The sequence below is a fragment of the Trichoderma virens genome (assembly GCF_000170995.1).
Source record: "Trichoderma virens Gv29-8 chromosome Unknown TRIVIscaffold_5, whole genome shotgun sequence".
Taxonomy (NCBI): Eukaryota; Fungi; Ascomycota; class Sordariomycetes; order Hypocreales; family Hypocreaceae; genus Trichoderma; species Trichoderma virens.
In genome coordinates, this window is record NW_014013744.1 from 3,034,608 (window position 1) to 3,046,823 (window position 12,216).

Consider the following 12,216-nt stretch of genomic DNA (forward strand, 5'->3'; position numbering starts at 1 on the left):
GTGTCTCAACTAGAGTAGCAAATCTGATATCATTTGTGCCAGTGATAAAATCTTTTCCTCTTGAAGTCTTCTACCGACAACTTGAAGTCCCACAGGACTTCCGTGGTGTATTTCAGGATCGTCTATAATTATTCTCAGGTCCCATCCTAATTTTGTTTTATCTAGGAAAGTACTTACATGATTCGAATACCTGTTGATCAGCAGGATTAGCTGGAGTGTAGTCGGCGTCTACAACATCGAGGTTTCTATCGGCATGCGTGACCGGAAAGGCCACTGAAGTGTAATCCAAGACGTTGATAATCGTCGAATATGTAAGATAGCGATATTCATCAGGCTTAGTCCCTGCGTAGGGAGACAATGGTGAAATGAAAGCCTCAACGGGTTGTCCAGAGCGCGTAAGTTTAGCGGTGCTGTTCCAGTAGTCAAGGTACTCTTTGCGGTATTTGCGCTTGGTGATATTGTTTGCCGCAATTTCGGTGGCCGTTTTCTGCTCCACAGGTTTGGCACCATATCGTCTTGAGATTTGTGAAATGGGAGGTTCGCCCGATATACTAAAGGCGTTATGGATATCTTCTCCGCCGTCATACATCCAGGCCTCTACCTATATAGATACAATTAGTAGCGAAGGAATTATGTTTCGACTATTTTATGAGGCTTACCGCAGTTTCAAGTCCTCTAGAATGAGATGGCGGCTGCCATTCAATTACCTGGAGATGATTTTGTCAAAATTCTTACGTCTATTGTTGACGTAGATAAAAAAACACACCTCGTGACCAGCATTTTCTAATGCTTTCACTACAAGCTCAATAGCTCTTCGGACAGGTGGGCTGGGTAAGACGACGTCGTCTCTTCTCATAACACCGAACGATAGCTTTTCTGAGATTCCGATATTCCCAATCATAGCATGTAGTCGACTCTCGTGCTCGACTCTCCATGGGAGTTCGATGACCATTGGGTCATGTAACCAAGGCTGCTTGCTCAACAGAGCCTTCATTACAAATGTCAAGGATCGAAGGGTTGTACCTAGCGGCCCTACGACGGAGAGAATGCTCTCTTGACCATCCATGCTATTTGGAGTTCCCTCATAAGGCAATCGACCAGCAGATGACCGCAGACCATACACACCATTGAAACTGGCAGGGATGCGGATTGAGCCCCCAATGTCGGTCCCCATACCCAGTGGGCTACCTCGAAGACTGAGAAGTGCACCTTCGCCACCGCTGCTACCGCCGGCGCTTAGATGACGATTTTTGGGATTCAGTAGATATCCAACAATATTGTTATGAGTCTCCGGGGACATCAATGATGGCGGCACAGATGTCTTGCAGTAGAAAACAGCTCCAAGTTGCCGCAAATCTGTAACCAGTTGGCTCTCAAAGCGTCGCTCTTTACCAGTGCCTTTTTGTCCCTCAAAAGTGCCTATCCATCCAACGTATCCCATGGTGGTTTCAGCGCCTTTGACGTGAAATTGGTCTTTCAAGCTTACTGGTAATCCGTGTAATGGGCCGATCGGTTTATTATGTTCGAGGTAGTATGCATCAAGCGTGTCGGCATGTTCTAATGCAACATCGATGAAGATATCAAGCAAACAGTTTGTCTTAAAGGTAACTCAGCGCCTATACTGATGACGATGAAGAGAGAAAATTTGAGATGGGATATCGATCAACTAACCATTTGATGCGCGATTGCTGCTCGGTGGCAGAACGCTTCTGTAACTTCCCGAGCCGACCATTTGCCAGTTGTGGTCTTTTCCAAGATTCCCACAGCATCGGTTTCAGTGATCTCAATCTCGCTCGTGGTTAAAAACTGCTGAACATATTTGCCAGTGATATCGCGTTGTTCTTCAGCAGGTGGAACCTCGATACCTAACCGCCAATGGTCTGGGATAGCACTCAAAATACCCTTAGCCTTACTCTCAGCGATAGCCTCGAAATTTGGAGACATGGCGTATAGTAACCAACTTATTGCTGGAATGACGTGGAAGCCAACTAAAGTGTTGTTGAGGTTATTATTTTCTGGCGAAGAGCGGGGATCGGAAGTTGCATGTGGTTGTTTTGTTCATACCCCGCAACTGGCCATGGTGAACTCGAGTACATGTACATAGCACAGCATTCCTTCGTTAGTCAATGCCAAGGGCAATGCGATACGTTGATTTATCGTTGGTACAGTAATATGAAGAAGAAATTTGGAGGAAAGAGGACGAAGAATGTGCCGAATTTTCTTGTAATTAATACATGCTTTGCACTTTTGACCCCTTCCACGGGGTGTATATTCATCTTCAAGATTTTTGCATTAAACCTCAATCCCTATCACTTTAGCCCAAAATACCGAACTTGCTCAAGAATTCGCTGATACGCAGTTTATATCCAAGAGGCTCTCATCCATATTGGTGCAGATCCATTGAGGAGTCTTGCCGCTTGGATCAATTACCGATATGTTATAGGCAGAAATGTTCAAGCATTTCTACAAAACACTATGTCAATACGGGTTGGCACAATATGTGAACCTTTACTCACCTCAGTAGAGGAACATGTTAGAGTCCCAACCTTGGGGTCATATTTAGTCGATGTCGTTCCCCACATGTTCTTAAATATGACATCGCTAATAGTTATGTTGGAGGGATACTTGTCGCAGATAGTTTGGTTGCTTTGTCCATAACACTGATTGATTTCAATAGCCCAATCGTTGTTGCTATTGTAAAACGTGTCATAAGTGACGTTCTTCACGTATCCAGCTCCCCCGCCCCCTGATAGACCCGGCTCGAATGGTGTGTTCGTACCAGGCCAAACTTTGATGCGGGCACCATCGCTCGCATTGGACATCGAGACGTTGTAAACATAAATGTTCTCCACTATATCGTACTCCGCCGGATATTGGCCTAGGGAGCCGACTGATATTCCATGTGAGCCGTTGCATTGCATACCCTGCACAATGATGTTTGTGCTATTGGGCTTGAAAGACACGCAGTCATCGCTGTTATTAACGTGTGAATCCTGGATAACAACAGAGTCGCTTCTAAATGTGTCCCATCCATCGCCATTCTTGGCGGGATTTTTACTCTCACTCTTGACTGCGATGTCGATATCACTGACCAATATATCAGTGCTATTAGCGATGAGATTAAACCACTAAGTTAGGTTAGTATTTTCTTCGTAGTAGGTCAATAGGAGTTACCCGCATTAGGAGAATTTCGCATCTTCAGGCCAGTCACGGACCCGTGCTCAAGTCCATCTAGAACGAGCAGGATAGGCCGTAATAGAGTAGGCTCAGCTGCAAATGCATCATACCAAGCTTGACCATTTCCATCGATTAAGCCCTGTCCCCGGCCGTAGATATTGACATCCTTCCCCCCAAAGCGCCAAAAAGCAGACGAATTTTGGAAGTCATACTTGAATGAGTTCTTCACCCAATAATCAATGTCATTGGTAAATTTGATAGTGCCAGTAATGGCCACATCCACAGCCTCTAAGAACGTAAGATCAAGCGGAGAGGCAATAGTATACTCCTCATTCAATATCACAGTACCACCCTTATTGCAGTTCTTGAAGGCTTTGAGAATCTCCGGGGTATCGTCGTTCTTGCCATGGTGACCAGAACTAAGACAGTTAGGGACATAGCAGGTCTTGTGGCGCTTCGGAGAGTGAGGAAACTGGTGCCCTGGTGTCTTGGGTCCCCAATGAAGTTTGGGCCTCTCCAGTATGGTCTTGTGAGCATCAATGGGATCCAAAAACGATAAAAGAGCCACGAATAGTGCAAATGTGCTGAGAATAGCCATTGCGATTCTCTTGTGCCAGAAAAAAAGATATATGTCAAGAGAAACCAGATTATCACGAGCTCGGATACCACGATTCGCGTACGTTTAACAAGTTTAAGAGATCGGTTACGGATAGCTACTTCAATTCATCCGGCTACTTTGCCTATTTACTGCCCCAATTGCGGAAAGAAAAGGAAGATCAATCGTAATAGTATCACTGTACGTCCTTCTGGTATACCCAATATTAGGCGCCACTTACTTTGTTCCTCGGTGCTCCGTCGAGAATATGGAAGAAACAGACATGGTATGTAAAGCAGTCGGATGTTCCACCAATAGGAGTATGATCAAACGGTAAGGTTTTCCCCCGCAAGACCATGGGATGAACTACTCATCTTTGGATGCGGGGATAGACACCTGTACAATATCCTGCCAGGTGCTCTAAACGCTTCGCGAAGAGCGGCTCGTGGCCCGGATCCGCCTAGTAAGTAGATCAGTGGTGGATCTCAAAGCCTGTAATGTGACAGAAACCGCGGATTTTGAATGGAGCGGCTATCATATAGGCTAATGCATGTGCGAATATACTTATCCGAACGAATGAAATAGTGACATGGAAGGAATATTGAGGCTGTTAAGTTTAAAAAAAAGGGTTTCCTTTAGTTCTAGCTAGTTCGGCTGTTCAGAAATTACATTGGCCAATCAATGTCTTGTATTCGGTATTTGCTGATGTGTGTTTTCGGACTATGAAGAAAAATCACGGCTCGGGGTAGTTACGGCCGAGATGCAGCCCACTAGTATAGTTGTGTGTATGATGTGCACCTTCAATCTTTAAATAGTAGTATACACTGCAGCCGCGGCTTCGCCCCTTTCTATTGAAGGATAAAGCTAGTAACCTATTACTAGTTAGTCGAGAGCATAGCTCATGCAGTGAGAAGTAATGGCTATGTCGGATTCTTCGCTTGCGGGGCGCGTTGAGGCCCTTCAACTATTCGTTAGTTAGAATACAACTCTCCAGCATCTGTTGCTCTCACATGTTAGCGGTACGCTTTTTGGTGAATCAAGTAACTTGTTTGGCGTTTATAGAGAATGTAGTGTGACAGCCAGTTCAACTGGCTACATATTCCGCCAATTGTTTGTAGGGAAGCAACTCCTGAAGTTACGCTCCACCTGGAAGGCAAATCCTTGTCCACCGACGCAACGGCAGCTTGTCCAAAATACGGTGAATATTAAACATGTGGACCATCCGATTTTCTATGGTATTCATTATTTTCAAAGTCTAGTTGATGGATTGTGAATCAGGAGCTTGCATATTTATTTCGTGTAGTGTCTGTAATAGAAGATGAGTTGGAGGCATTCGGATACCTAATATCTGATACATGCCAGCTCTATGACACTATTACACGACTAGACAACTGGGATATAAGCTATCCAAGTAGGTGGCAGATTCAGCGCTGATCTCAATAGCCACGCGTAAAACCAATGATATGTCACAGTGGTATTAACTCAGCAAAGAGATCATGACCATGCAGAAATACAAGAGAGATGAATGGATATGCGCTCATATATGCCTACAGCATAGTTTTATGGAAGGTTAGATGTAAATAAACTACCACCTGCATTAATCAGTACCCCAGATATCCATTAGCATGTGGGTGTGTCTGAACTTTCTGTATGAGATGGTACGACTCACACAGAACGGAGCTGAGCCTTCTCACACTTACCGTGATTGGATGTATTTTACTGGGGTACTAAATTAGACCAATATATCTATTAAGGTTGCTAATGAAACTTGTATAGGAGAAAATCTCAGGTACAGCCACCAAGCTATGCTTTCGTTCCAACCATGTAGCACACTGGCCAACTTCCATCCGATCTTCTTGCTCATCTCACCGTATGGATGGAAAATTTCAATTTCCGGCGCTAGCATATCCGAGGGATGCACCCAGCGCGCAACTGCGACACTTGGCGGGTGCGTATCGTGGTTTAACAACTGGGTGCCGCAATCCTCTGGGATTCACAACATTCGGGGCGACATTTACGGAGAATTAGCCGCGAGGACCTGGCTAAACCACACCTCTAAAAATGTCAACGGACATATCTATCATTGCGGGGAATCGCGTACCGAAGGAAGCGAGCGACCTGCGCCATGGCCATACTATGCATAAAATTGGTCTTGGCATCTTATAGCAGTAGTTGGATGTGGGAGCCCCAACATGATGACTTTGCCGAACATCTGCACCCCCGTAACTTAAACGTTGAATTAGTTTTCTCATAAAATCCGTTCCGTCTACAATTGGTTTTCCTTAGTGTTCACTCGCTCTTTTTCTTTTACGCCTCGTTTCATCAATTCGATATATCCAGAAACCACCTTTTGGCCCTTTTGCACAATGGCGTCCTTGAAAAGGGCATACAATTGGTAATGCGTCACTCCATATTTCTCTTTGGAGGATACATCATTTGACCTGAATCTCTAGGTATATATCCATGGTGGCAGCAATGTGCATGGTTCTCTATGGATATGATGCCTCGGTGTATAATTCTGTTCAAGGCTCGCAGAATTGGCTGGCATATTTTGATCTTGATACCGTGGGTGATGTGAAGATGGTACTGACTGGCTCAGACTCGATGCTGACGTATCGTCTAGGAACGGGACACCTATATGATTGGCTTGATAAACACATCGTACACTATTGGCGCAATTGTCGCGGGTTTCTTCTTCGGTGGTCCCCTAGTTGGTCTAACTGTATCACCTCCTCAACCTGTACACAAACTGACATTTGAATAGGCCGACTTTCTAGGACGACGATGGGGTATGTGGACCGGATGCTTCCTCACTGTAATCGCCACCTTTATGCAAGCATTTGCTCCCCGACATAACTTGGGCTGTTTCATTGCTGGACGTGTCCTTGTTGGTCTTGGGCAAGGTATTGCTTTGACTTCAGGACCAGTTTACATCGGCGAAATGGCACCACCTCCTATTCGTGGTCTCATCATGGCTTTCTGGCAGCTATTCTACTCTGTTGGATCGTTCATTGCCTATTGGATCAACTACGCTTGCTCTCTCCATCGCAAAACATTGGGCGACTGGGACTGGAGGATGGTAGTTATTTTCCAGATTATGGTTCCGATTATCATCATGGTTCTGTTACCATTCCAGCCCGAATCTCCGCGATGGCATATAAAAAGGCATGGCGATATAGATGCTGCCAAGTCTGCTCTACGCAAGATCCGCGATACTGAGCAGGAGGTCGAGGATGAGGTTTTGGCTATCCGCGAGGCCCTGGAGTATGAAAAAGAGGCCATCAGTAATAATTATACTGCTCTTTTTAAGGACCCTTCGATTCGCAAACGACTTTATCTCGCTTTCATCATTAATATTGGACAACAGCTCAGTGGTCAAGGCACACTAAACACTTATTCCACAGCTATTTACAAGAAGGTGTGGACATCGACTCAGACCATCAATCTGATTAATGCTCTTAATGCAACATTTGGCATCCTGTGAGAATTCTCCCGATTGCGATATTTGTTCATTGAATATAAGATCTAATCATGAGCAGATTCACGCTCAACGCGACATGGACAGCCGACCGTTTTGGTCGCCGGTGGCTGTTCATAATTGGCGGGATTGGTATGGGTGTTTGCATGCGTGAGTCATTTTGTCTAAATGGTTCTCGTTAGTACCATAATATTAACTGCCAATAGTGTTGGTTCCTATAATCGGTCAAACTACACCTGACCTTAACGGCACCAAGTCGAAGCCGGTCGGAATCTCTATCGTGTTCCTTCTATTTCTCTTCATTTTCTTTTATAAACCCTCTTGGGGCGCGACTACTTGGATCTGGACTTCCGAAATATTCAGGTAACTTTTAAACACCAACCAGCAACCAAATCATCTCTGCTAACATTCCATCGCTAGTATGAACGTTCGTGCTCAGGCCATCGGAATGTGCAGCCAGATGCAAAATGTCGCCAATACGATATTCCAACAATTCTTCCCGACATTTTTAAAGAATGAGGGACTCAAATGTCTTTATTTCTTTATGGCAACAAATTTCGTCCTCGTCGTGTTTGTCTATTTCTTCATTCCAGAGACGAAGCAAATTCCGTTGGAGGAAATTGATGTGCTTTTTGGCGGTGCTAATCATGTCGATAAGGGCGCTCAGATACTTGGCGCTCCTGATGTTCAAAATAAAGAAGTTCACGTAGTTGACCAGTGCGAGGATAACAAGATAACAACAGTTTAGGAGAATATCACACTCATAATGGCGAATACCGGTGTAATGCTGTGATGCACGGTCAGTATGTTGGAATTAACAGCTATATCAATATTCTGCCTTGGTTTGATGCAAAAGAAATGATTTAATAGATGTGTGTTTGGTCTATCCTAGCGCGGTGATGGAGGCTCAAGTGGCATGCTTTTTATTAAATAGGTCGTGTTTGAAATGTCCCTAAACCGTTCAGAGGCTATATAGAACACGTAATGACGGCCGGGGTAAAGACCACTATCCGTATTACCGACATTTACAGAGGTGGCAGAAGAGCGCGAGGTATATTGTGTGAGTACTATCCTGATTTGTCATTCTGCGAGCCGCTAGTTCTATTTTAATTGTTAATATCCTTCTATTTCAGCAAGCCATAGAACAAAAGCTTATATCCTGCCCTTCATCTCGTTTCTGACTCATTCTCTTCACTTGTCTCTCTAGAAGAATTAACCGACATTTTGTTGTATCTTCGTGCAAGATTCTCCAATGTCGCCGCCTCCGGATCTTTCTCTCGGCCAACAACAGGTATTGGCCATTCAGATTGGACATGCTCCATAATCAGGAGCTCGTTATCATCTGAAAGGTTCCAATGGACATATCCTTGCAACAACCTCAAATCCTGGGGTGATAAACGATCACGTAGCAGCCGATATACGGCGGAGGCTACGTGGACATGTCGCCCTTGATCATACAAACCCTTTACGCAAAGAACTATCGTTGACATCAAGTGCTTGAAATGTTCATGATCAAGTGTAGAAGCCTTTAGCCCCTCCATCGCGGCAAACCCTAGAGTAGAAAGATAAAAGGTAAGATAGGTGTCACAAAACTCGAAGCTGTGCCTCAGGTAGTAGATGCGAGCTATGGTTTCTAGCCGAACCATAGCTGCTGAAATAGCCTCCTGTAATGACTCATTGTCGCCTGTATTATATATAGAAGTTGATGCAAAGGAACCATTGTTTTCGATAGGTGTTTGCAGCAGCGCAAAAAGGGTAGAATGGTATTCCATGCTTTAAAAGAGCGTCAGCGAGTAAATCCATGAATGCCAGGGTAAGCTGAAGTATGTCAGGACTGCGGGCCACTCACTGCAATTTTAACTGTGATGGGAAAACAATATTACTGGGACGTAATGGTACTGGCAGGTAGGCCAACCAAGATTCCATTTGGGTTCGAAGATCTGACTTTACTTTGGCTGGTAGGACTCTCTCACTGTTCTCTGGCTTGAATAATGCAGTCGCAATGGCATTGAGAAACATTTTCAGTCTTGACATTGCGTGGAAGAAATGTGGGAAATAGAACGAGGTGAAAGTGTTATTGGCAGGATATTTTAGAATGAAGTCGCCGTACCAGGATGGTTCTGAATCTGGGTCTGGTAGAGCTGACATGGGAGGGTATGGAATAGCAGGACATTTGAAGTAGTAATATCCCATTATGCTATTTTGCCAGTCAGACATTGGTAAGTGATGAAAGGGGTTGTTGACTTACGTCTGATAATTATATAGGCACCATGCGGTGAAATCTCTTGCGTGTCTCAGAGTTTTGTTCTGGATATGGCTATTATCCTGAAATAGTTGCAATTGTTCCGCTATCTTCATTGCTCTGTCTAGGTAAGCCAAACCTAGCTTGTCTATGCCATTATTGACATATATGATATTAAAAATCACTCCAGCTTGTAGAGTTGGAAGATCTGTGCTCTCGGACTGTAGTTCCCAAAGTCGCCTAGCTTCTGCTAGAAAGCGATAGCCGATGTTCTCAGGATTCCAAAATTGTTCGCGATATTGGATACCTATATAACAATGCTGCAATAGTTAGCTTGCATCTAAAATGGCTTAAATGCCTTGGTAAGGGTAATCACCGATGCTTCAGCCAAGAGGGCGTTCACAAGAAGCGAAGAACAGAATTGCTCATTGCCGTCTGTAAGGGCTTGGATGAAAATATCTTTCTGAAAGATCGTATATGAAGTATACTCATGGAGAAAATAAGAGTGCAGCAAAGTCCTCATGAGCGTATTATCGGAAGTAACCGCTGTCCAGCGTGATATGTCAACGGTAGAGAGTCGCGTGTTTACAATTTCAGCACTATGATAAGGCTGCGTATAGACGTATTGCGGCGATCCCGTTCTGCTATTTGGGTTTAAGGGCAGATTCAATTGCCGCCGGTTTTCGTCGTGAAAGGTTGACTCGTAGATGAAAGATCTGAGATATGAATTGTTATCAGTTAAGAGGGCTGTTGGCATTGTGGTGACAAATGGAAACTCGTATCGACGTCGCGTTTCAGGAACTAATGACAACTGAAGAAGAAGACTTCCTTCCCTAATCTGCCGCATTACGGCCTTGATATCCGCACCGCGACGGATCAAGCGAAAGATTGCCCGAGAGTCAGTTTCGGGCATATTTTGGACTGCCTCATAGAATTCTTCATAATCGCTACTCTTCTCTTTCGCCTCTCGGAATTTCCGCTTCAGTACTGCTGAATTCGTTTCGGTCGGGTTGGCTGATGTATAGTGACATTCTATCGATTTTTGTATACATGACAGACATTTCGGCCGATTTCCACTACACTAAAATGAATAAATGGCTTAGTTTCAACTTTGTTGCTTTCGTTAGCCTGTGAATACTAGGCTTACTCGTATTTTGCGTTTCCGACAGGCTTCACAGGCGACACTCACGCCGATCCGTCGAGATTGTAGACGGTTTGGGCGCTGGGCGGCAGTAGAATTGGGTTCGGAGATAGGGCCTGGAGCAATCCGACGATGCCCTGCTGCGGTCGCGTGAGACGTACTTTGAGACATCGCGAGGTCAGTACATGTATTAAGCCCATTAATGACAAACGAGTTGGGTAAATGTGATTAGGGCGGAGAGTGATCCATGCCATGGGGAGCAACATTGTTTGATCAAAGTTGCAGCCATCGAGTCCAGGATGGCATGGTCTTTCGACACGTGCGGCTGCCCAATCAGATGGAGTGGAGGCAGCTCCGAAATGCCACCCAGGGCGAGCATGGGCGTTTGGTGCTTGCTCCAGATTGATAACGGCGCAGTTCTGATTCGTACCGAGGACGCCCCGCAGCCGCGTCTCCTCGCAATTAAGTGGTAACCATCCATCATGGAATCAATTATAGCTGTTATTTTGAATAGGCATATCTATATGGCTAAAATCATGCAGTTGAGTAATTTGGAAGTGGAAGTAGATGTAATGCTAGCTTCGAAATTTTAAGACAATAATGCTAAGTAATTACTACGCGCTCATCCTCCTATTGAGGTATTCTGCATCCGTGGGCTGCATTGATTTAGTAATTGATCAAGTCGGTAGTATTGGAGTACTCTTGCTGTTTTATTCCTAAATATCGGAAAAGATGTTGATTAAGATTTTCGCTACGATAGCTTTCTATATAGAATATACCGAGCATATCGAACGCAAATGACTGTGCGGCTCCTGCGAAGAGCTCGGTCAAAAAAAAATATTGGCATTACAAATATAGACCGGCTCAAGACTCGCAGGCCGTGTGCACTTTGGCGCTACACCGACTCTCCCTATTCACTAATATTGTTGGAATCCTTCTCCATTTCGATAAAACAAATATCGTCGGGTAACTCCATACTGCTGAATTTTTCTCGTGGAAAAGGTGTTGTTTCTCCCGTCTTCTGGTATCCTCGACGAATATACCACTCAATAAGTGCCTTGCGCGTCGAAAGTGCGTTCAGTGAGAATTTTTCCACGTTCCAAGCCTGTCGACAATATGCTTCAGCATACTCCAGGATCAATCGTCCAACGCCGCTTTGTTGATATCGTTCATTGACTGCAATCATGGAAAGGCGGCCACAGTTAATGCCGCGCTTACAGACCTCGATGGAAGCGACTAGGATATTAGCGCCGTCCAAGGCCATCAGAACAGCATTGTCAGGGTTGACAATCCTAGGCATTACTTCTTCAACACCGATTCGAAAGTTTGACGCGAGTTCTGTATTCCCGGTCCAATCTGGTCTGCTATCCACCGCGCGAAACGCGGATTCAACAAGTTGCTGGATTTGCCCCGCGTCTTCAGCAGTTGCTGGGCGGAATTGGAGGTTGCTGGGGGCCATTGTCGCTACTGGGCGAGATAAGACGGCAAAGTTGATCTGTCTTTGTCTCTTTTGCGGTGAAATTTTGGTTTGAGTGAAACGGTGACGATTTAATTCTATTCCTTGAAGCACTTTTGGTAATGTT

At 44.8% G+C, this 12,216-nt stretch overlaps 5 protein-coding genes across 5 annotated transcripts; 1 reads left to right on the forward strand and 4 right to left on the reverse strand.

Moving 5' to 3' along the window:
- Positions 1–9: 9 nt before the first annotated feature.
- TRIVIDRAFT_45962 (uncharacterized protein) lies at positions 10–1,944 on the reverse strand (the record flags this gene model as incomplete). Its single annotated transcript, XM_014102870.1, has 5 exons — positions 10–122; positions 178–601; positions 660–707; positions 767–1,597; positions 1,672–1,944. The coding sequence occupies 5 exons, from the start codon at positions 1,942–1,944 to the stop codon at positions 10–12; spliced, it is 1,689 nt and encodes a 562-aa protein (XP_013958345.1).
- A 393-nt stretch (positions 1,945–2,337) lies between these two features.
- TRIVIDRAFT_14392 (glycoside hydrolase family 28 protein) lies at positions 2,338–3,775 on the reverse strand (the record flags this gene model as incomplete). The annotated part of the gene is made up of 3 exons (XM_014101956.1): positions 2,338–2,463; positions 2,517–3,128; positions 3,212–3,775. 3 exons carry the CDS (start codon positions 3,773–3,775, stop codon positions 2,338–2,340), a joined length of 1,302 nt encoding a protein of 433 aa, XP_013957431.1.
- Positions 3,776–6,235: 2,460 nt separating this feature from the next.
- TRIVIDRAFT_190982 (uncharacterized protein) lies at positions 6,236–7,998 on the forward strand (the record flags this gene model as incomplete). The annotated part of the gene is made up of 7 exons (XM_014102871.1): positions 6,236–6,337; positions 6,396–6,482; positions 6,537–7,252; positions 7,312–7,400; positions 7,457–7,613; positions 7,671–7,926; positions 7,969–7,998. The coding sequence occupies 7 exons, from the start codon at positions 6,236–6,238 to the stop codon at positions 7,996–7,998; spliced, it is 1,437 nt and encodes a 478-aa protein (XP_013958346.1).
- A 418-nt stretch (positions 7,999–8,416) lies between these two features.
- TRIVIDRAFT_179499 (uncharacterized protein) lies at positions 8,417–10,869 on the reverse strand (the record flags this gene model as incomplete). Its single annotated transcript, XM_014102872.1, has 5 exons — positions 8,417–9,023; positions 9,100–9,447; positions 9,499–9,812; positions 9,869–10,573; positions 10,640–10,869. 5 exons carry the CDS (start codon positions 10,802–10,804, stop codon positions 8,417–8,419), a joined length of 2,139 nt encoding a protein of 712 aa, XP_013958347.1.
- A 674-nt stretch (positions 10,870–11,543) lies between these two features.
- On the reverse strand, positions 11,544–12,092 carry TRIVIDRAFT_45469 (uncharacterized protein; the record flags this gene model as incomplete). Its single annotated transcript, XM_014102873.1, has 1 exon — positions 11,544–12,092. The coding sequence occupies one exon, from the start codon at positions 12,090–12,092 to the stop codon at positions 11,544–11,546; it is 549 nt and encodes a 182-aa protein (XP_013958348.1).
- Between the last annotated feature and the right edge of the window lie 124 nt (positions 12,093–12,216).